Source organism: Diceros bicornis, chromosome 25 (assembly GCF_020826845.1).
Source record: "Diceros bicornis minor isolate mBicDic1 chromosome 25, mDicBic1.mat.cur, whole genome shotgun sequence".
NCBI classification, from domain to species: Eukaryota; Metazoa; Chordata; class Mammalia; order Perissodactyla; family Rhinocerotidae; genus Diceros; species Diceros bicornis.
In genome coordinates this window covers 21,827,371-21,852,422 of record NC_080764.1, presented here as the reverse complement: position 1 = coordinate 21,852,422, position 25,052 = coordinate 21,827,371, and the positions used below count along the sequence as shown (strand labels likewise).

The 25,052-nt window shown below is 37.5% G+C and overlaps 1 protein-coding gene across 3 annotated transcripts; it reads left to right on the top strand.

Annotated features, from left to right (window-relative positions):
• Positions 1–14,480: 14,480 nt before the first annotated feature.
• Positions 14,481–24,715, top strand: SPIC (Spi-C transcription factor). 3 transcript variants are annotated; one of them, XM_058568569.1, is made up of 7 exons: positions 14,481–14,576; positions 14,694–14,856; positions 17,021–17,046; positions 17,898–17,991; positions 18,708–18,820; positions 20,496–20,604; positions 23,769–24,715. In XM_058568569.1, exons 3-7 carry the CDS (start codon positions 17,044–17,046, stop codon positions 24,194–24,196), a joined length of 747 nt encoding a protein of 248 aa, XP_058424552.1. In that variant the 5' UTR covers positions 14,481–14,576; positions 14,694–14,856; positions 17,021–17,043; the 3' UTR covers positions 24,197–24,715. The 3 variants fall into 3 exon arrangements, with proteins under 3 accessions (XP_058424552.1, XP_058424553.1, XP_058424554.1); XM_058568570.1 differs by lacking the exon at positions 14,694–14,856; XM_058568571.1 differs by lacking the exons at positions 14,481–14,576; positions 14,694–14,856 and adding an exon at positions 14,870–15,425.
• Positions 24,716–25,052: the final 337 nt, after the last annotated feature.

The following is a 25,052-nucleotide window of genomic DNA, read 5'->3' as shown; positions in this document are numbered from 1 at the left end:
TTTTGTCCCCTTTTTAAACTTCAGTTTTTGTCTTTTTTTTCTTTTTTTTTTTGTGAGGAAGACCAGCCCTGAGCTAACATCTGATGCTAATCCTCCCCTTTTGCTGAGGAAGATTGGCCCTGGGCTAATATCCATGCCCATCTTCCTCTACTTTATATGTGGGACGCTGCCACAGCATGGCTTGACAAGCGGTATGTCAGTGCCCGCCGGGGATCCAAACCTGCGCACCCTGGGCCGCCAAAGCGGAGTGTGCGCACTTAACCGCTGCACCACCGGGCGGGCCCCTAAACTTGAGTTTTTGTCTTATTATTGAGTTTTATTGAGTTTTTTTGTGTTCTGGACACAAGTCCTTAATCAGAAATAAGTTTTGAGTATATATTCTCCCAGTTTGTGGCTTGACTTTTAATTTTCTTCCTAGGACCTTTTGAAGAGCCAAGATTTACATTTTGATGAAGTTCAGTTTATCAATTCTTATTCTTTTAGGTTTTGTGGAGTTCGTGTCCTATTTTAGAAATCTTTGCCTAACACAAGGGCATAAAAATTTTCTGTTATGCTTTCATATTGAAGTTTTATAGTTTTACCTCTTTAAATCTTTGAATCATTTTGAGTTAATTTTTATATATCTTATGAGGTAAAGGTTAGGGTTCATTTTTTTCCCCACTGGCTATCAAATTATTCCAACTTTATTTATTTAAAAATTCTATCAACCATACACGTGTAGGTCCATTTGTGAACTCTCTACTCTGCTTTATTGATCTATATGTCTATACTTATGCCAATATCACACTATTATATTTATTACTGTAGCTTTATGGTAAGTCTCCAAACTTGTTCTTTTGAAAAATTGTTTGGCTATTTTAGATTCTTTGGACTTCCATATAAATTTTATAATCAGCTTGTCAATTTCTACAAGTCATGTGCTGACATTTTGATTGGCACTGTCCAGAATCTACAATTAAATTTGAGAGGATTTGACTTCTTAACAATATTGAGTCTTCTAATCCATGAACGTTGTATAACTCTCCACTTATTTAGGTCTATTTTAATTTCTCTCAACAACTTTTTCGGTGTTCAGGTCTTACATATATTTATCCCTAAGTATTTTACGTTTTTAAAATGCTATTATAAATGATACTTTTTTAAATTTCAATGTCCAGTTGTTTGTTGCCAGTATATAGAAATACAATTGATTTTTATATATTAACCTTATACTCTGCATCCTTGCTGAATTCATTTATTAGTACTAGCAGCTTTTTTGTGTTTTTCTTAGGATCATATACATAGCTAATCGTATCGTTAAATAAAGATAATTTTACTTCTTTTCCAGTCTGCATGCTTTTTATTCCTTTTTCTTGCCTTGTTACACCGGTTAGGACTTTCAGTGCAATCTTAAATCGAACTATACACTTGAAATGGATAAATTTTGTTGAATGTAAACTGTATCTGTTGAAGTAATTAAACAAAGACACTATTAGATTGAGGCAGCTCTAATGCCTTGGCAGCCTACATAAGCAAACCAACACCTAAGCCAGAGTCGATTGTAAATGCACTTCTATCCAAGAAGAAGAAGTTTAAGAACAACCAATCACAAACCACCAGCTAGGCTTTCCCAAATAAGGAGACTACTTAAGCTATAGCCAATCAAATAATTTCCTTGCTTTGCTTCCGAGTCTGCTCTATAAGAGCCTTTCCCCTGGCTTCAGCTCCTAACCACATTCGGGTTGGTGTCGCCCCATTCAAATCGACGTTTCCTCAAATAAACTCTTCTAAATTTTAATGTGCCTCAGTTTATCTTTTAACGTATCTCAACAACACTGATTTTTTTTTCATTGAACTGAATATAACACAAAAGTAAAAAAGTAAAGAGGCCTTGTTTGTGTGTTGGGCATTGAATCATAGATGCAATAGAATTGAAGATAGCAATTCTTGATCTTGATCTGAGAAAATAAAAGAAATAAAAACAGTGATGGCTGAAATTGAGAAAGAAGTTATTGGGACAACTGACTTGAAATGTTTTTCTTGCTATAAGTGTGAAAATGTTTGAAAAAGATGAAAGAAAAATATTAAAGGCTTTCAAAGTATTTGATGATGGTGGTACAAGAAGCATAATATAAGAAACATTAAGGTAATATTTAACTTTTGATAAACTTTAGGAGGTGTTTAAAGAAGCTGTCTGTAATGGAGATAGAGCAATAAATAAGGAGAGAGGCCGGCCCCGTGGCGAAGTGGTTAACTGCGCGCGCTCCACTGCTTGTGGCCTGGGTTCGGATCCCGGGTGCGCACCGACGCACTGCTTGTCAGATCATGCTGTGGTGGCATCCCACATAAAGTGGAGGAAGATGGGCATGGATGTTAGCTCAGGGCTGATCTTCCTCACAAAATATAAATAAATAAATAAGGAGAAATTATTGAGAATGGTTTTCAAAACCTACTCTTTATTAATACAGGTCAATTGTTAGCTTTTTGGAAAGTTGTTAATATTTTGTTGTTTTTTTCTGATATTGTTTCTACAATTTAATCTCTGAATGTATACTTCCCCAATATTTAGCTTAAATATATAAATTGAATTCTGACTTTTGGTTTGTAAACCACATGGGCACATCACTTTTTTTTCAGGTGATATGTTGCTAGACTACAGCATGTGGGAGAAAAAGAGTTGGCTTCTTTGAACTATGAGCTAAGAACAATAGCAATGCCAGTCGCTATGTTAAAAGTTCCAACTTCTAAACACTTAGAACACCTTTTTCTTTTTTATGTTTAATAAACTGGGTTTTGCTGTCAAAAAAAAATTGAAATAAAAGTGGCAAATAAGCTCTTTATTACTTTTCCTTTTTACAACTCTAAAAACACCTGATAATCATTTGCTTTTTAATCAATTATTCAGTTGTTTAGAGTATAAAATAAAATTGCTTGGTAAGTATATTATTTCCTCATTGTCTTCTAATTACAAAAAAAATTTCAAAGCAGCATTTATATAACCCATATTTCCTTCTATGTAACATTATGCCAAGGGAAGAGGGAGAAACCAACACTTGTTCAATACTCCATCTGTGGGATGTGTGTTCTCAGTAGATCCATAACAGCCAAAGAGACAGGTAGTTTATCCACTTCACAGATGAGAAAACAAATCAATGGGTAAACCATTACCCAAATGCTCATAGCTATCATGTAGTAGACTAAGGATTTCCAAAGTTGATGCTCTTGCCCTGCACTCTGCTGCTTCCCTCATAATGCTTTTAAAGTTTAACTTTTCTAACTCATTTCAGTTCTATGACTCTCAGACTTTTTCTTCTAGATTTTAACTTTTGTCAACTCACATTTTTAGAAGAGCTAAACTCTTCTGGAATCTGAACAGTAGACTCGGGGCTAGAGGTAATTCTGTTAAAAATGTAACTTTTAAAGCCCATACCCAGCCAGTTTTTAAACGCAGACTGAAGGTTTTGTTTTTCTGTTCCATCAACATCTAAGAGGGTTTCTTTATTCTATTGAGACTATGTGTTAATGGAGTATTCTCACCTGTTTTCATAGTACCTTTTATTCCTAATTGTGAAAAATTTATTCGAGACAAAGGAGGAAAGTATATATTAAACATGCATTATAAGATAAAATGCCAGCCTATAATTTTTTAAAAAGTTTTATATATATATATATATTTTTTTTTTGAGGAAGATTGATCCTGAGCTAACATCTGTTGCCAATCTTCCTCTTTATCTTTTTTCTTTTTTTCTCCCCAAAGCCCCAGTTCATAGTTATATATCCACAGTTATATATCCTGTAGGTCCTTCTAGTTCTTCTATGTGAGATGCCACCTCAGCATGGCTTGATGAGCGATGAGTAGATCCGTGCCCAGGACCGAACCAGTGAACCCCTGGCCGCCAAAACGGCACACGCAAACTTAACACCTCCAGGCTGGCCCCAGTATTTTTTTCAACTAGGTAAAACATACGATAAAAAAAATTCAAAGAGTACCAAAAAATATATAGTGAAAAGTGAGTCTCCCATCTTTGGTACCCAATTCCTAGTTTTTCCCAGAGACACTCATTTTTGGCAATTTCTTATGTATCCTCCCAGGCTATTCTATGCATATATAAACACATATAATATTTAATATATCCTTTTAAATATAAATTGAATTATCCTATATACACTAGCATCTTGCATTTTTTATTTTATAGTATATCTTAGAGTTCCATATTGATATTAAAAAAGTCCCATTGTGGGCTGGCCCTGTGGCTTGGCGATTAAGTGCTCGCACTCCACTGCTGGCGGCCCGGGTTCGGATCCCAGGCGCGCACCGACGCACTGCTTCTCCGACCATGCTGAGGCCGCATCCCACATACAGCAACTAGAAGGATGTGCAGCTATGACATACAACTATCTACTGGGGCTTTGGGGAAAAAAAGGAGGAGGATTAGCAATGGACGTTAGCTCAGATCTGGTCTTCCTCAGCAAAAAGAGGAGGATTAGCATGGATGTTAGCTCAGGGCTGATATTCCTCACAAAAAACAACAACAACAACAAAAAGTCCCATTGTAATGGCTACATAGCATTCCACTGAAGAACGTGCAACAGAAAGCATATACTACTGTTCATAAAGCCTAAAATATTTACCACTTGGCCCTTTACAGAAAAAGTTTGCTGAGTTCTGTTTTTGTTATTAATTTTTAACTCAATAGTGAGAGATTAGACCATTAGACCATTTCTAATCACTCACTATTGAGTTAAAAATTAATAACAAAAACATATTAAAAGCCCCTATGATACTGTATTTAGAAATTAAAAACATACTTATAAATAACTCCTGGGTCAAAGAAGAAATCATAATGGAAAATTAATAAATGATTAGAATGAAATGGTAGTGAAAGCACTGTACATCAAAATGTGGGGTAGAGCAAAAGTGATGCTTTTAACCTAATATGCTCTTATTAATTTAAAAAACAAAACAAACACAAATAAACAAAAGTTAATGATATGTATCCCAAGTAAGAGATTAGAAAAAAAATACAGAATAAATCCAAAGAGAATAAAAAAGAAGGAAATAATAAAGGTGAAAATGAATATAAGAAGCGAACAATAGAATCAACAGGGCCAAAACTTTTTGAAAAAATCAACAAAATTGTTTTGTTTTATAAAATAGAGAAGGCATGAATGGATGTATTGTGTTCTTATTCTCGGTTATGGCATTTTTCAGTTCTAGAATTTCTAGTTCGTTCTTCTTCAAATCTGCCACGTCCCCAACTTCTGCCATTAAAAATAATAATAATTTCCAGTTCTCTGCTGAGATTTTCAATGTTGTGTTTTATCTCCTTAAACAATATCCATATAATTATTTTAAAATCTGTAGCTGATAACCCCAATATCAGAAGCCCTTGTGTGGCTATTTCTATTGCCTGTTGTTACTACAGGTTCTCCTTCAAGTAGCCTAATCTCCTAAACGCCTGATGATTTTTTAATGTCTGGTGGGCATTGTATTTGAAACATTGTAGAAGTAATTTGAAGCCATGATGTTATCTTCTGCCTAAAAGTGCCTAAGGACATTAGCAATAGAGATTGCCTTAATCCAATTTCAGGGATTGAAATGATAGATACAAAATTGAGCTAAAATTCCTAAGAGGGCAGGTCTACTTCCAGTTTTGCCTTAATCCTAGTGTAAAGGCCGAAGGCTCTCGTCCCAAAGCTAGAGGGGGACTTTAGATGCCTCCCCTACCCAGAGCAAGCCACACTGAATGTTTAATGGCATCAGAAGAGATGGGAAAAAATGGGCATCCTGGATAGGTTCCTAATTTGGTGCATACTCAAATCTATATTCCTGAAATACCAATTAGACATTTAAGCATTTAGAAGTGAGTTCTAACTGCAGGAAAGGTGGAATAAACATCACTTTCTTCAATGCCCCCAGGCGACCAATGTAATCCTGTAACTAACTGGGACTCCCCCTCCTGAGAAGGTACACAAGCCCTTGGCCCCAGTGCTGCCTTTCAGCCTTTGACCTGCTATCCCACTGACTGCTCCCTCTGTCTGGATTGTCTTCCCACAGATGTCCACATGGTTCGCTTCCTCATCTCCAAGTCTTTACACAAATGCTACCATTTTAGTAATGCATGGCTGATGACTCTATTTAAAAATAAAGGGGAACTTCTCTCATTCTTGTTTCTCCTTGCCTTGCTCAGCTTTCTATTTTCTTCATAAACTACTTATCTTCTACTATGCTGTGTAATTTACTTATTCTTCACGCCCATGCTTACTGTCCATCTCCCCCTGCAGAAATGCTGCAAAGACAGGGATCTTTGTCTTTTTTGTCCACTGATGTATCTTAGCATCTAGAACAGCATCTATTTGGTGCTCGATAGATGTTTGCTGAATGAATAAATGAAGGCAGCTCAGAGACCTTCATGGATACAAGAGGGAATCTCTTAGAAGTCTCACTCCTCACCTCTGCCCGCAGCTTATCAAACATTTTTTTCCAACTACTTAGAGCACTGTCCTCAAGAGGAATTTAAGTAAATATATTTCCCCTACCTTCGCACATTTGTGGTGATATTTTAGATTTAGATATTGTAGATTATTGTTCCTGTGTCCTGCCTGCCTGGCCCACCCTTATTCTGGCTCTGCATCTCACAATGACTATGGTTTCCTCAGATTCCTGAAGTACTCTAAGATTCATGGGCTACCATGCCCTGCGTCCATCTCCACAATAGTGATGATTTTGCCCAGAAGCGAATTACCTCTCCTTCTGGATACTTCTTGGATAGTTCTAGAATAGGCTTCTTTCTTTGATTCCTTGATTATAAGGCCTCCCTTCTGAATGACGCAATCTCTTTTTGGATATTCCTTCTCACCTTCTCTTTCAGGAGACTTTGAGGTTAGTTTTATTGTCCTTGCTGTTTAATCTAAAGAGAACAATATTATCTTTCTCCTTTTCCAGTTACTGAGGAGAATTATCTTTCTCCTTTTCCAGTTACTTTCTCCTTTTCCAGTTACTCGCACTTGAACCTCAACTGACAGCAATGCTTTCAAACACATGAACATTCAGGCACATTAGGATCCAGTACCACAAACCTGACAATTGAATCTGTAACTTCCTCTTGTCCACAGAAACTGTGGGAATTCACACCATGAATGCAAAAGAAAAATAAACAAGCCCTTTGGTTTCTCATTCAACAAAATAAGAGAGCACAGATGCCTTACCAAATAGACTTAAAACCAGGTGGGTCTGCTTTTATATTTTTCCAAAGTGGCACCCCAAGAAACATGAATCTAGAGAGTCCATATGTGAGATATAGCGTTGTCTGTTGGCAAAATTATTCCCACTTGAGTCTAGGGCTTCAAACAAGAAGTAACACTTGGAATTGATTGGAGGCTGAGATGCGGAGGACAGAACCAGTTTTCTAACTTTCATACCTCTTTATTACTGTCAGCCTTCTTTATTTCCGTCATAAATTTACACAGATTATATTCAAATCATGCAGGAGGTTTAATAGAATGAAAAATGTAATCTTATAACACTGACTAATGAGTGTTTTCACTGTTCGAAGCAAAATTGTTTCTTTTCTTTTTTTTTTTTTTTGTGAGGAAGATCAGCCCTGAGCTAACATCCATGCTAATCCTCCTCTTTTTGCTGAGGAAGACCGGCTCTGAGCTAACATCTATTGCCAATCCTCCTCCTTTTTTTCCCCAAAGCCCCAGTAGATAATTGTATGTCATAGCTGCACATCCTTCTAGTTGCTGTATGTGGGACGCGGCCTCAGCATGGCCAGAGAAGCGGTGCGTCGGTGCGCGCCCGAGATCTGAACCTGGGTCGCCAGTAGCGGAGTGCGCGCACTTAACCGCTAAGCCACAGGGCTGGCCCGCAAAATTGTTTCTTTAGAATTTTCTTTTTTGGAACTTCACTTGCTTTAGATGACCTTCTTATATTACTTGTTCCCTTTATCTGCTGTTGTTTATTATTTTAGTATTAACGTATTTTAAATTAACATTTTAATAAAATGAACACGCATTAACCCATCTCCTGGTCCAAAAACTAAAACATTTTTAATAAATTATGTGCTGTTTCCTAGACCATCCTACTGCTTTCCCATTCCCAGGAGTAGCCACTGCCCTAAACTTTGTGCTTCTTATTCCCTTGATTTATAGACACGCATGCATACACACACACACTTACCATAGAAAGATAGAAGATAGATAGATAGATAGACAGTTACAGAGAAAGAAAAAAAAGCTGATTAAAAATATATTGTTTAGGGGTCGGCCCAGCGGCATAGCGGTTAAGTGCGTGCACTCCACTTCAGCGGCCCAGGGTTCGCAGGTTCGGATCCCAGGCGCGCACCAACGCACCACTTGTCAAGCCATGCTGTGGTGGTGTCCCATAAAAAGTAGAGGAAGATGGGCATGGATGTTAGCCCAGGGCCAATCTTCCTCAGCAAAAAGAAGAAGATTGGCATCGGATGTTAGCTCAGGGCTGATCTTCCTCACAAAAAAAAATATATATATATATATTGTTTAGTTGTTTATTTTTGAACTCTGTAAAAATCCTGTCATATTTTAAGTGGTTTTTTTGGTTTTACTCTTTCACTGAACATTTAAGTGTTCAAGATTCTTTCATGTCATTTTACTTAGCTGTAGTTTATTCATTTCCACTCTGCTATGTTATCCCACTCTTCTAAAATATCACAATTTATTTATTCATTCTCTTGTCAGTGTGTATATATGTATATGTATGTATGTATCTATCTATCTTTGTGTGTGTATGTATATATAAATACGTATACAGTCACGTGCCACATAACTGTCTGGGTCAATGAAGGACCACATATACAACAATGGTCCCGTAGGATTAGTACTGTATAGGGGGCTGGCCCGGTGGCGTAGTGGTTAAGTTCACACGCTTTGCTTCAGCAGCCCGCGGTTCACAGGTTCAGATCCCAGGTGCAGACCTAAGCACCGCTCATCAAGCCATGCTGTGGGGGCGTCCCATATACAAAATAGAGGAGGATGGACACAGATGTTAGCTCAGGGCCAATCTTCCTCAGCAAAAAAAAAAAAAAAGAAAGAAAGAAAGATTAGCACTATATAGCCTAGGTGTGTAGTAGGCTACATCTAGGTTTGTGTAAGTACACTCTGATATCCACACAATGACAAAATTGATGCATTTCTCTGACGGATTGCCATCATTAAGCAATGGATGACTCTATATATTTCTCTATCTACATATATAGATGATACAATGCACTCATTTATTCATCCAACCTTCATTGCGGTCCCATGTTGGGTTACAGTTTTTTTCACCTGCTTCAGGAAAGCAAAAGACACATGAAAACTGTTCTTTTCCCCTCTGGAGTTATCAAAGTAATATAGCAGAGATAATGCTGAAAATGACAGAATCCTACAGAAGTATAAGGTTATATGATCATGGTGAGGTGGTGGTTATCATGGAGAGTATGTGAAAGTTATAAAAATTATATAAGTGAAAAACTGCAGCAAAACAGCAATGAAGAACCCCTTGAAGAAGATTTTTGAAAGATTTCTCTCTTTTCTAACCATACCAAAGGCGGTCTATAGATTTTTAAAAATAAGTATTTTCATTGCTAATTGCAGTTATCTGATAAAAGTTAAATATAAAGAGACTATATATTTCATAATGAATGCCAACTGGATCCAGAAACTTATAGCCCGTTATAGACACATAGCTGTAACTTGGGATTCCATTAATGTGTCAGTTTCCTAAACTGCTTTGAGCTCAGAGAATCCCCCTGCTCTACTTTCCCTGCTAGCTCCCTACCAGTTAACCAGCTAACTTCTGTAGGAATGGGATGCCGCTTTTCCATAACGAAGGACATTATTGCCCAGCTAATCAATTTTGTTAAAACAGAGAGAGTTGCCACTCACGAATTGCTAGAAAAAGTATATTATTAACCAAAGGCCCTGGAGATGAAGCAGAATCAATTGCAAGCCCGTCTTCTTACTGAACTAGGAAGTGAAAATAGGCATGATGACCCCAGCAAGAGAAGGAAGAGGAGTAATCCCTCTTCCCTTTCCCAAGCTAGTGAATACTTTAGGTTTAGAAGCTTCTGAGGCCAGCAGGGCTGAAGCGGAGAGGCGTACTTGCCTTCAGGTTCAAAACAAAGATGTATAAAGAATTTGGCTGTGGTTTAGCTCAATTCTCCCTACCTAGAATGCAGTCAGCCACACCAATAGGTTATCAGAGCTTAGCTGTTTTAGGACTAGAGAGTGACCTTGCACAGGATCAGTCATGTGCAGAACACAGGACCAGCAAATCACTACCCCTTCAGCGCCCCACAGAGACCATGAGGGTAGATCTGTTGTCTCTCCCTTCTCTGTGGAGGCTGGGTGGTTTTTCACTAGTCCTGTGTCAGAGGAGTTTCCTCCGTTGGTATGAACACTAGTGGGAGCTATTAAAGTAATTACAGTTAATACGTAGAGCCTAAGAAGAATATTTGTGCAACCTGGTTGTCGGGAAGAGGCACCGGTCACGGCAAGGGAAGAACTCAGTTTGAGTCCCGACTCTGCCATTTGCCAGCTAGGCTACAGGTCCCAGATTTGGTAAAACAGGAGCAGTTTTGGTGATATAACAGCTACCATATACATGTTTACTACTCTTCTCCTGCACTTTCTCAATAAAACCTCTCAAGAGCCCTTTGACATAAGGTCATGGAATTCTTATTCTCATTCTCAGTCTACTCCATAGATAAGGAAGCAAAGTCCAGTTGAATCAAAAGCCTTTGGTTGGAGTCAGGTAGAACTGGTTTGAAAACCTTCACCTCTACCACTCACTAGCTGTGTGACCTCGAGTAAGTCACTTAACCTCCCTGAGCCTCTTTCTTCATCTGTAAAACAGGGATAATTATAAAGCAGGACCTAACATGTGTTGAGCAGTTATTAAGTGCCAGGACTGTCCAAAGTACAATACATGGATTCACTCAGATTTTCACAATAACTCTATGTGGTAAGTAAAATCATTCCACATTTTACAGAGAGGAAACTGGGAGGTTAAGTAACTTGTCCAAGTTTACACAGATAGGAGATATAAAGCCACAATTGGAACTGAGGAATAACAATATCACCTCACAGCATTATTGTGAGGGTTAAATAATCTGTTATGATAACATATGTAGAAGCAATATATGACAAGATAGCACAAAGGATGGGAGGGGATGTAAATGGAATTATACTATGATAAGGTTCTTACACTATACATGAAATAGTATAATAATAACTCAAGGTAGACTGTGATAAATTAAGAATGCATATTGTAATCCCTAGAGCAACCACTAAAAATAACTTATAGAAGTATATCATATCATAACACATCATCACATTATAAAAAGCTAATGGGGGAAATAAAATGAAATAATAAAAATACTTATTTAATCCAAAAGAAAGCAGGAAATGAAGAACAAGGGAACAAAAAGTAAATAGAACAAATAGGGCCGGCCCCGTGGCTTAGCGGTTAAGTGCGCGCGCTCCACTGCTGGCGGCCCGGGTTCGGATCCTGGGCACACACTGACGCACCGCTTCTCCGGCCATACTGAGGCCGCATCCCACATACGGCAACTAGAAGGATGTGCAACTATGACATACAACTATCTACTGGGGCTTTGGGAAAAAAAAAAAAAAAGGAGGAGGACTGGCAATAGATGTTAGCTCAGAGCCAATCTTCCTCAGCAAAATGAGGAGGATTAGCATGGATGTTAGCTCAGGGCTGATCTTCCTCACAAAAAAAAAAAAAAAGAAAGAAAACAAATAGCTAGATGTTAGTCTTAAACCTAACCACATCAGTAATTACTAAACTGAACTAAACACCAAAAAGGCAGAGATCATCAAACTGGATAAAAAAGCATTACCCAATTATATGCTGCTTAAAGGACATACTTTAAATATAACGACACATTCAAATTGGATGTGTTGAATGTAAAAAGGATAAGAAAGCTGGTGTGGTTAATATCAAAGCAGGCTTCAAGGGTTACCAGAAAACAAGACAGAAGTTTTGTAATGATAAAAGGCTCAATTCATCACGAACACATAACAATACCAAATAGAAGGCATCTAACAGAGCTTCAAAATACAGGAAGCAAAAATGGACAGAACTAAAGGAAGAAATAGCCAAATCCACAATTATACTTGGATGTTACTCTTTGTAATCTCTATAATCTTTTGTAATCTTTGTAATTGATAGAACACGTAGACAAAAAAAAAATCAGTAAGAGTACGGAAGATTTGAACAACATTATCAACCAACTAGATCTGACATTTATGGGCACTACATACAATAACTGCAAAATACACATTTCTCCAAGTGCAAATGGACCATTCATCAAGACATGTCCTATGTTGGGTCACAAAACAGGTCTCAATAAATTTCAAAGAATAATCTAGTGCAAGTAATTATTAAAATGAGAGTGAGGGTTAGCTGTTTGTCTCATAATCTGTGGTTCTATGAATTCTCTCACTCGCACATGAGAAATTTTCTAGCACCTTCCCAGTCTAGCAATATTATTTGCTTATTAGATTTTCAGAGATCTTACTAAGATTAAGACCCAGTTCTTTAATCCCCTAAACAACTGAGTTATTTAAATAGAAATTGCAAAAGATGATAAGAACTTGAACTTAGTCTCCCTTTTCCTGGGTTCTGAAGTTCTCTATTCTCAGAGAATGCAATCTTCCACCTGAAGCTTGAGACCATATGCTTTAGACTCCAGCACATCTATTGCTTAAGATTTTCTAAAATGATCTCAGTTGCCACTGAGGACAATGAACTTCTGCAAAAGAGAATCTGTCGATCAGAGATCCTCTCTTTAGAACCCTTGTTACTCAGCTCACTTCTGGAGTTGAGGGAAACATTGATGTCCACTCCCAAAAAGATGCTGTGTGTGTGTGTGTATTGGGTACAGATATCTCAAGAAGTAGTACTTAGAACTTAAATAAGAAAGCTGTGAAAGTACATTGTATCACAAGCTTCTAAACTGGGATCTGTTGGCCTTACTGGGAGGATTTGCCTAAAAACGTGTGCTGACGGCATTTTCGTGGGGAGAGAACTCATAGCTTTCATCAGATTCTCAAGGAATAGGAGCCTTGACCTCTAAGTTGCTAAAACAATAATGCATCATCTTTTCAAGTTGCTGAAAGCATTTTTACTTTAGCAGTACAAAGGACCCCAAACTGCATTTCTACCTTCTCATCTGTAACATAGAGTTGTGTCAAAAAGTGTCGTTGGTTTCACTAAAATTCCAAGCAGCAAACCTGGCTTCCACTCAACTCTTTTTCAGGGTCCATTTATTAGCATCTTGCAGAACAAAACTCTGGAAATACCAGTTGGGAAAATGCTGGTTTAGAAAGTTCACTTGTTTTTCCATTCATTTCAAATATGTACCAAGCCTGGGCGCTATAGGGACCACCATCAGGACTGAGAATCCTGGTCTGATGGAACCCAACCCGCAGACACAGGGCTCCAGCATGGTGGTAGAGAGCATGAGCATGAAGTCACTTGGGCCCAAATCTGGACCCAGCCCAGCCCATCTCTCACTAGCAATTGAACCTTAGGAAAAATCATGAAATGTCTCTGAGCCTCGGTTTAGATTCCTTATCTGTGAAATGGAGCTAAGCAGGTAACTACTATCATATGTGATTTTTAGAATCTTTTGAAAAAAAATTTTTTTGTTCTTTTGCCTTGATTGCCTTTTATTCTTTTGCCTTGCCTTGGTTGATCTAAACTCTCCCTCCTTCCTCTCTAACTTTGCCTCTTGGCTGCCAGGCTCATTTTGCTCCAGAACCCCTGGCTTTCTTTCGGTACCTCAAATAAAACAAACTCATTTCCATCTAAGGTTCTTTGCCCCTATTGTTTCCTCTGCCAGGAGGTGCTTCTCTGGATCTTTGCATCTCTTCTTTTCTTTTGCGCACTCTTTCTAATCATTGGATTTCAGCTCACATACGTTCCCTCCTCAGAGAATGTTCATGACTATTCACCATGACCACATACTCTCTATCACTTTCCCTTATCATTATCTACTACTTCTGTAGTCTGCTTTTTTTTTTGTCATCATTTCTCCTCCTTAGAGCTTGTTCAGGGCCTGGACATAGGACAGTGTCCAGCAAAAGAAAGAGCTCAGTAATATATATTTGTCGAATGAACCAAATGAAAAAATAAAGTGGCGCGAAAAGGGCGTAGACATAGGGATGGTACAGATGAAAAGCTCATCAACATTAGCCATTACGATTTTATACACTTGTTACTATAACATTTACATTTCAGAAGAGGGGATATGTGTTTATATTTGCATAACAAATCGGGTCTAAAAAGTAGTTGGTGTAGAACAATAGTCCCATATCAAAGGTGAGCTCAGATTCCAGCTATGCAAAACAGAAAATCGTTCTCCCCACCCACAAGGTTTACAAAAAATTCTTAGGTGCTTTCTCTCCCCGCCACCCCTCTGGCTAAATGTGACATCTATTAAAATGGCAAAAGGTTACAGTTAGGCAAGGGTGATGCAGACACGTGTTTCAGAGGGGAAGCTTATTTCCACCCAGTACCTGTGGATGCTAGATTGGACTCTGATGGACAGGTAAGATGGAATGGGTAAATGGGCAGATGGATGGACTGGGAAAGAAGATTTATAGGTGGAGGGAGCACCCGTAATTTCCATCAGAGCCACCAAAACCATCCCAAATAATCCTTCAAGCTAAATAAGAAGACTGGACCTGCTCTGCAAATGCACCAACATCAAGCATGTCCAATTAGATCACCAACTGTAAACCTCTTCTAACCGTTTCGGAGCCTCGACTGGATCCAGGTGTGGAGGGAAGACCGTAAAGTGGATTCCATTTCCTCCTCTTGAATGAATGGTGAGAAATAAGGCTGAATGGAGGGCCTCAAATGCCAGGGCAACAGCCTAAGCCTTTAAGACCTCTAAGTAAGGTCATCAGTGAACGACAGCATGAGTAAAGTAAGGTTTGGGAGGAAAGAGACTAATCTGGGGAGGCGAGAGTGAAAGCTGTTAACAGTCCAGTCAAGAAAGGCAATATAGGGTCCAGAATCAGGCAAGAAGTTATAGGAATAAAAAAAGAAGAAGGGACAAGAGTTGTACAGGTCAGAGGTTTCCAGTGGGGCTGTGCAGACCAGAGGAGCTGCAACTTATGCCGGGTGGGGGTTTCATGGGTTTCTTCTAATGCTTTTGGCCCATAGGATACAAACTATTCTGTGCCTCTTCAAAATAATAGCCCCTGGTGTCTACTGGCTGTATCATGAAATAGAAATTATGAAGGCACTGTATCTTTTAAAAAAAATCCCCTTTTGTAGCACTTCCTTAAAAACAGCTATTTAATGCAACTCTGCCAGTGAGTTCTTGACAGTTCTGTCTTAACGATTCTGATATTAATGAGACATCTTTGTAAAGGGTTGAAGTGTCTTCCTGGTAAGTGTTTAGCTTACACTTTTCAAAATACCTTATAATAACTGTTAATTTTCTCCTTTGGCCTAATGAGTGTTTCTCATTGACTGCCTGTTCCGATATAAGAAATATTAAGTAATTGAAGTGATCAATAACGTTTTCAAGCTTTTTTTTCCCTTTGGGTTTGCTACTTTTAAGAGTTGTGGTAGTTTTGTGGGGTATTTTAGTCAAAGAGAATAGCTTCATTTAAATATTTAATTCAAAGTACAACACTCATGTTATGTATTTGCTTTGGCGCTTATAAGTCAGGGCATAATTAATTGAAGAGTCATTGACATGGCTTTTTAAAAATACATATACTGATAACATTCATTAGGGACTAGAGCCCAGTGATTTATGGATTTTCTTTTTTTTTTTTAAGTTTTTCCTAAATTGTTCAGTATCTCCTACATTGGAAAACTGTATTTCTTTTTCATTTTCCAGCTTTATTGAGATATAATTGATGTATATTGTGTAAGTTTAAGGTGTACAACATGCTGATTTGACATACATATATACTGCAAAATGATTACCACGATAAGTTTAGTTAACACACCCATCATGTCACATAGTTACTTTTTTTAATGGGCTTTTCTTCTCACGTTCTCTTTTAACTGACATGATATAGTGATTTCAAAGAGCAGAATAGAATTTTGATGTCTGATGCATTATATTGATGTATTATGCATATGTTTAATAATAGCATTAGATTATGCTAATATAATGTAATATAATATTATCTAATATAATTCGTTGTATTATGCGGTGTTAAATATTAAAGCGTAAGCTCATTGTGTTTTCAGGATAAATGTTAAGAACTTGTGTATAAACACAGTTGCCTGGTATGCTAAATGAAATGATCAGCAATGTTGGACCCATCACATGCTCTTTCTTACGTGGATTTGTTTGTTTTTTGCGTAGTTCTAAAGAACACAGAGTTAAAAAACATTTGATGTGAGTCTGTGTGATAATTGTTTATTTAAAACAAAATCTAAATTACTTACAGGGATAAGGAAGCAGATAACTTAAAATTATAGACCAGCGTTCTTAACGTAAGATTTTAGAAAGTCCACGGATGGGTTTAATCGGGTACATTTTATTTGTAATGTAAGTCCACATTTCATGAGAGAAAAAGCATGTCTTTCACCAGATCCTCAGAAGGCTCTCACACCAGAAAAGTTAAAAAAAAAATCACTGGTATAAATGGAGAGTTACGCTAAGGTAAAAAAGATTTTGATTTTCAGAATTTTTCAATACTTTAATACTTAAAGGAATTTTAAAATACTTGAAATACTTAAATATATTCCTGTGCTAATTCCATAAATTAAGCAGTTTAGATAATTAACTCTATTTAGCTATTTTAACATTCAAAAAGTTTTGTAAAGATAGAAAAGCAGAAAGAAACGTTTGTAGGAAATTTTGTAGAAATAAAATTTGTTCTTATCAAAGAGAATTCAGATGGTACTTTTGGTTTATATAAGATTTTCAGAAAATAGTTTTTGAGTAAGCTCTTTTAATTCAGAGGTAAATTAAATAGAGACAGTATTTAATTTTGTTTTTTAAATATTAATCTTTTTCAGAACTGTCAATTTATTAACGAAGCATGGTAAGTTGGCATTTTAAAATCTTTCCACTTTCTCCATTTTGAAAATAAAATATATGGATCATATTAATAAGGATATGAAATGATTTATAAAACAGTTCAATATTAGGTCTTGGAGACATGCTTTGGAAATTAAAGAGCATTTAATTTTTAAGTAACAATTCAGATTCCTTTCAATTAAAGATATTTCCTTGATCCCTTTTTCCAAATCAGTCTCCTACTATACAACTCCTTGCTAAAGTTTACAAGAATGTTAAATGCTATACTATAGAATGGATACAGCTCTCTCTCTCTCTCTTTTTTTTTTTTTTTGGTAAGGAAGATCAGCCCTGAGCTAACATCTGATGCCAATCCTCTTCTTTTTGCCGAGGAAGATCGGCTCTGAGCTAACATCCATGCCCATCTTCCTCTACTTTATATGGGACGCAGCCACAGCATGGCTCCACGAGCGGTGCGTCTGTGCGTGCCCGAGATCTGAACCTGCGAACCACGGCCCCCGAAGTGGAGGGTGCACACCTAACCACTGCGCCACTAGGCTGGCCTGGATACTGCTCTCTAAATAGTATATTATAGAGCAATGGATCTCAACCAGGGTCGATTTTGTCACTCAGGGTATATTTGGCAATGTCTGAGACATTTTTGATTGTCACAACTCTGGGAGTGCTACTAGCATCTAATGGATAGAGGCCAGAGATGCTACTAAACATCCTACAATGCACAGGACAGCCTCCCAACAGAGATTTAGCCAACCTAAAAATGTCAATAGTGCCATGATTGAGAAACTCTTTTATATCAGAAGAATTAAGTTCAATTGGTAACTTCATAACTCCCGAGTTCTGCCATTGTTCTAACAGGCTTGTGTTGAACAAGATAAGCTGGGACAGGCATTTGAAGACGCTTTTGAGGTATTGAAGCAACATTCAACTGGAGATCTTCAGTACTCCCCAGGTAAAGATGTCAGTCCCCTTCTTCCTCTGGTACATCAAATGGCTTGTTGGTCACATACACACGTAAGAATAATGACCAGAACAGAGAAGACCATTTTTACCCGATGCATCTAGAATTAATTCTAACGAACGCGAAAAGCATCCAGGGTTACCTAGCCTAAATAAATTCAAAGTCTCACATATAAAAATGCAGAGAACGTAGAGAATGACCTTCCACACAGGAATACTGACACATATAATTATTTGCTATTAAGCATATTTCGTTGACATTTATTTATCTAATAGGCAGATAATTTTAACTATTCAGAAAGGTCTTTTCAATTATTGTAATTTATCTTACAGACCTTCCACCCATCCAACAGATAGTCTACTCAAAAGAATAAATATTCTTCTTCCTCTCCCATTACTCTACAGATTATAGAATGGTAGTCTAGAGGAAATGAAGATATTTTTCTATTGAGTTCACATAAGGTGTTGGGAGCATTTCCAAGATAAAAGAAATCAGGAGATTTCAGCCTACAAGCAGCTGTAATTGTAAAAGAGTTCCTGTAATACTAGCATAATGCAACAAACTCCATAGAGAAATGCAAAATGAGAAGAGAACCTGGAAAGAGAACATGGGAAGGAGCAATTGCGTATATAAGCATTTATAAACATACACACACACACAAATATAAACCTTGACATTTTCAGTTTCTTTCTCTGTTTTTAAATTAGATTACAAAAATTATCTCGCCTTCATCAACCACTGTTCTCATGTCAGAGGAAATTCCAACTGCTGTGGTGTGCTGCCTGTAGAGGAACCTGTCTATAACTGGAGAACAGTAATAGTGAGTACATGTACCAGGAGACCACCCCTCAGGAACAGGCAAATTTCCCATTTGTACCAGCCTTCCACTTGGTGTAGGCTAGCCGAAACCCAGCTTAAAGACAGCCCTGACTGTAGCATGCTTATTCATGACCATCATAGTGTGAATTGACAGTCAAGGTGGGTGATCATCAGCAATGCCATCAAGAAGGAAACTGCCCTTCATCATTGCTCTCCCCCCAGCTTCAGACTGGTTTAAGAGACTTCTGTAAAGAGGAGGTGCTTTTACGGTTCTCATATCACTTCTTAGTCCATCTGGAAAATTGCACAAAGTTGTGGTTCCTCTAAAAGCCATAGAGCAAAGGCCCAAACTTCTCCAGTACTGGCTTTACTTACAATCTAGTATTAACCTGCTCTGTTTTCCCTCCCAAACTCAGAGCTAGCTACATGTATTGGACCAATTTGTTTATATTTTAGTAGCCTCCTGCAAACGAAAGTGTCCTCACCATCTATCTCTCCATTCATGTGTTCTTTTATGTTGTTTTCTTTTTTTTTTTTTTTTTGCTGAGGAAGATTCTCCCTGAGCTAACATCTGTTGCCAATCTTCCTCTCTTTGCTTGAGGGAGATCGCCCTGAGCTAACATCCATGCCAATCTTCCTCTATTTTGTATGTGGATCGCCATCATAGCATGGCCACCAATGAGTGGTGTAGGTCTGTGCCTGGGAACTGTACCTGGGCTGCCGAAGTGGAGTGTGCCAAATGTAACCACTAGGCCACGGGCCTGGCCCCTACGTTGTTTTCTTGATGTATCCGTTTTATCACCAGTCTTAGTATGATGGGGTGTAAATATAAAATGGTTTTTCTTTAGTCATTACCTTCAATCGTGCTATGTCAAATGTCCTTTATCTGACCCTGCAAATTGTCAGGACCTCTCCACAAGGCATTTCTTTGAAGAGGGAGTTTTGGTTCCAGCCTAACCTTTTCTGCCTCCACTTAGGGTTGCCAGGTAAAACACAGAATGTTCAATATTTTTAGTTGCGAAACCCTACTTCCGCTTTAACTCACACCCCCTAGCATACACTGTACAGCCTCTTGTGGTTGGGGACTCCTTGCCTTCTGGGTAGCTATCTTGTGTGGGGTGTGGTAAGATGATGCAAGTCCAGCCCCTTCCACTGTGTCTAATTAACCCATAGAGATCCACATATCCTTGCTGTATGTGATGGTAGGAGCTCGGGTTCCTCCCTCCTGTCCCCTCTCTTGGCTCTGCCCTGCCTTGGCTGCCATCTTTCTCTTCTTATCTCCTCTTGCCCAGATGGGCATCCAACTCAGGAATGGAAGCCCATCTTCCCTTTTAGCTGGCACCTCAATTTCTACTAATGATTCTTTTGGATCTTTCTTTCTCACTGGGCATTTTTAGGGGGATGGAGGGAAGCAACTCCCTCTCCTTTCTCATAGGGAAGGGAGTATATGGAACTCTTCAAAAAGCCAAAGATTACCCTCCATCCCTTGATCTTCTCTTTATACAGGTTTGATGCTAGTTCCATCCTGGGAGAGATCTGGCTGCAGTTGAGGGTAGTGCTTTCTAGAATTTGGGAGATGCTTAGCACTTTTTTTGTCCTCAACCTTTGACTTTCGCCACCAACTGGGGGGCCACACGGAAAGTCCCACTTAACATCTTGCTGCATTATTTATACAGAACAGTGCTGCAGACCTCTATTTTGAAGGAAATATTCATCAATCTCTGCAGAACATCCCTGAAAACCAGCTAGTACAACCTGCTGTTCTCCAGCAAAAGGGAGGAAAAGGTATGTAGATCCATCACTCGTTGTGTAGGTAAAAGAAACAGATCTTCCACAAAGCAGCTTTAAGGGGATTTCATGTCTGAATTTGGAATTGTATTTGCAAAATATCTTTTATCATGATTGAGAATCATTTAACTCTGACAGACTGAACCACTCCAAGCCGTTCATCTTGAGTAAGCCTCCCTATCGCTTCATAGAGATGTTCTGAAGCTACAAAGTGTCACTTTTCTCAAATAAATCTGTGTTCAAGAATAATGTATATATATTTTAGGTATAGAAGGGGGGACTTTTCTGTGAATTGTTTTAGCAATCTTATTGTAATTGTGAAGCACTCAGGATAGAAATCATCTTGTCTGTTAAGTTTTCTGGAAAAAAAAGTTCCGTAATAATTCGATATTTCATAAATTTGAAATCTGATTTCATAAATTTAAGATGATGGTGATCTCACCTAACAGATGGGAAATGTGGTAAAGCAGTATGGTAACCTCTATTGGCTAAAACACGGGGCGCACACATTCTCATGCACTATTGGAGGGAGTGTAAATTCGTACAAAGTTTTACGAGGCAATTTGGCAATAACAATCACAATTTTTAAATATTCATATCTTTTGACTCTTAGAGACTATATAACTCAGGATTGAGTGTGAACTCTGGGTTAATTGTGTGAGCCTAGGCAAATCACTTAACCTTCTGTACCACAGTTTTCTTATTCAAAAAACAAATAATAATTGTACGGATTTTGTAAGATAGCTGTAAAAATTAAATGAGAATAACTATGTAAAGCATTATGCTCGTAGCCTGGCACTGTAATAATTTCTCAAGCTATGGTTGATGTGTGTGCGTGTTGTGTGTGTGTGTACATATATACGTATTAGGATGTTCCTTGCCATGTTGTTTGTGATAGTAAAAGACTGGGGCTCAACTACCATATTTGTTTGTGTATAAGGTACAGAGATGTTTAAGATACATCCCAATTTTACAATGCAATGATAATTTATCACAGTTACTTAAAATTATTTTAGGTGAACATTTTTTAGTAAAACTAGTTTTGTTCCTAGAAAACGGTATACTATATCCTAGAATCATAAAATTCTATATATGCAGTAATATTCTAATCCAGCAAGAAATAATGCATATAATCACACAGATAAAATAAATATACTGTATCACTGAGTATTGGTATTGAACGTTGAGCCACGGTAGTAATTTAATATAAGGAGGATAACACTTCTACCTCTGTCCAGTTGTTTAGCTTGTCACCTATTATTTTTTTTATAACTAACCACTAACTCACTCTAGGGTGTGAAGCCTGCGTCTTTTCATTGGTGTTTTGTGCTGTGGAGCTTTGCCATTAGGAGACACTTCATCCACCATTTTCTGTTTCTTGTTTCTGTTCATCCACCTGAAATAGGGATACATTTGAAACAGAATGAAATTTCGAAATAACTCAGGCATTCATTATTGGGAGAAAAATAGTACATACATAAAACAGAACATATATAGCTATTAAAAGGCATGAAGGCATACCTTATATATTGATACAGAAAGAACTCTAAAATACATTTACTTTTTTGTTTTAATCCTTTTTAATTCCATAATTCAAAAGTAATAATGTTCTTTATTAAAAATTCAAATGATTCAGAAGTATGTAGAGAATAAGCGAAAGTATTCCTTCTTTCCATGCTATGCTCCAGAAGTAAGCATTGTCAACAGTTCGGTATTTCATCTATCTATAACTAATCTCTATATTGTTCTATGATTTAATTAAAGATATATTATTTACTGAAAAAAGTGCAAAATAGAGTGATACTATTTCTAATTTTTAAAGGAGATGCATATGTTTATATATGCAAAAAAGAAGACAAAACATTTTCTAGAAATATGTCGGATAGAGTGAAACTTTTACTTTCACTTTGTGCTTCTGTTTGAACGTTTTACCATGAACACATGATGTTTTTACTTTTAAAAAATAAAAAGATAACATTTTTTTCAAATTGAAAACAAATTTAAAAAGATGAGGATCTATTGTAATTGATTTGACCACTAGATGAGAGGCAGAGAGTTTGTTGAAGGCTGTGACTTTAATTCATGATGTGTTTTTTGGTAAGTCCCTTTCATTTCTCAATTCATAAACTCAAGATAATATAACACAAAAGATAATCTTTGTAAAAACCTTTGAGGTTTTTGGATGAATGATGACTGATGCAACAGTATTACTCCCCAGAGAGTGTTTAAAGCAGTTTGAGAATCCACTATTCTACTTTCTCAAGGGGAAAATGGAATTTGGCCATCGATTTTTTAAGCTACTGACAGATCTGGTGGGACATGGTATTTATAGGCCAATTCAGAAGTCACAAAATGGGCTGTCACCTTTGTTCTCTGTTAGACCAAAGAAATCAAATCAACTGAACAAACAAAAACCATCACAACAAATCCTCCCAAAGTTTTCTGTTTACTTACTCTGAAATGTAAAGGGCTGTGTTCCTAAAGAGAAGAAAACTCTGGTAGTACCATTTTATTTCACAGCAATGAAAAATATCACAAGGCCCATTGCCATTGCTCATAAATAATGTCAAAATATCATGAAGATGTTTTGGCGTTTTCCACTCCAGTTTTTCTATTCTTTATGTTTCAAGTCATTACGCAGACCCAGAATTAGCATTTTTACCAAAGTCTCTCTTATTGCTTTCTCGTATGTTGGCGTACAGTTTTGCTTTTACAAAACGCATTCACATTTCTTATCTCATTTGACTTAACTCATTTGAATAAAGCCCCTTCAAATGACTTGCTTTCTGGAAATGGCTTTTGAGGCTTTTCTTTAAAACCACTAAACGTTGCAGTCCAGTTTGCTCAGTTTTGTTGTTCTATAGAAAGTTTAACATATGACATAAAACTAGTAGTCAAGATTTAACTGTGAAGAAAGACCACATGACATACGGGAGACTTGGGTGAAAAGGCTCTGTGCTTCCCTTTTCCAATAGACTAGACAGACCCTTGACTTTCAAGTCCCATAAAATGATGCCATTAATGCATTCCTAAGGGGGTGAGGAGGAGGAAAACCAGTCCCAATGTAGCTTTTAATTCTGGAGTCATTCAACAAACTCTTCCTGATGATGTTCCTTGTGTACAGGTAGGGTGGAAAATGACATTGTTTTTCTCCATTTTAGGCAGGAAGAAGCTCCGACTGTTTGAATATCTTCATGAATCCCTGAGTAATCCCGAGATGGCATCTTGTATTCAGTGGGTAGATAAAAACAGAGGCATCTTTCAGTTTATATCAAAAAACAAAGAAAAACTTGCCCAACTTTGGGGAAAAAGAAAAGGCAACCGAAAGACCATGACTTACCAGAAAATGGCCAGAGCACTGAGGAATTATGGAAGGACTGGGGAAATCACCAAAATCCGGAGAAAGCTAACTTACCAATTCAGCGAGGCCATTCTCCAAAGACTTTCTCCATCTTATTTCTTGGAAAAGGAGATCTTCTACTCACAGTATGTTCAACCTGATCAAGGATATCTCAGTTTAAATAACTGGAATGCAAATTATAATTATACATATGCCAATTACCATGAGCTAGGTCGCCCTGATTGCTAACTATACTCTTACATTTCATGATTTCCTGGCATCAGAAATCCCTACAAATTTCAGGATTTTTTTCTTAAAGCAAATACTGAACAGAAAAAAAACCATTTAACTTCATTGTTGCTATCTTTTATTAAATAGCATAATTTACACTAACTTGGTGAGAAATTCTGCTAGTGAACAACTTTAAAATAATCAAATCCTATTTGAAAGTATAGACTAGGTGTCCTTGCTTTTCCTGTTGTCTATGCAATACTTTTTTAGATTAACAACGCCTGTAGAGATGATTTGATTTATATATTCATTTAAATATTATTTTCCTGTCATGACACTCAGACAAAAAAAAATCACTCTAACATATATCCGATGGCTTTAGCAACATAACAAAAAATGATGGCATATGATGGTGTTCATGCTAAAATAATTCGTGGCTTTAAAAATTTCAGAGGCTATCTATGCTGAGCCTATATTTTCTTGGCACTTCAGACCTCATGATCTGTAACCTTGTGGCGCTAAAGAGACCATGGGCTAAGGAAAGATGATAATAAAACTCCGAAGCTTACACTTCCCACAAATCATTTTCTTGCATTTCTCTCTTCCCTATAGCAGATCCAGGAGCTAACGTTTCTTGCTCTCCTGCCAGTTAGCCACAGGGAGGTGCTTTTGCCCCATTATCTTCCTGGCCCAACCTTGGCACATGATCTCTTTCTTCTTCCCTTGAACTAGCCCAGCTGAGACCAGACTGGAACAGTTGGAGAGAAAAAAAAGGCTTTGATAAAGGAAAGAGACTAGCAAATAATAAACCCAGAGAGGAACCAGTAATTTAAGCAGTCTGGCTTGAAAGCTATGGTTTATTCTCAACAGTCCA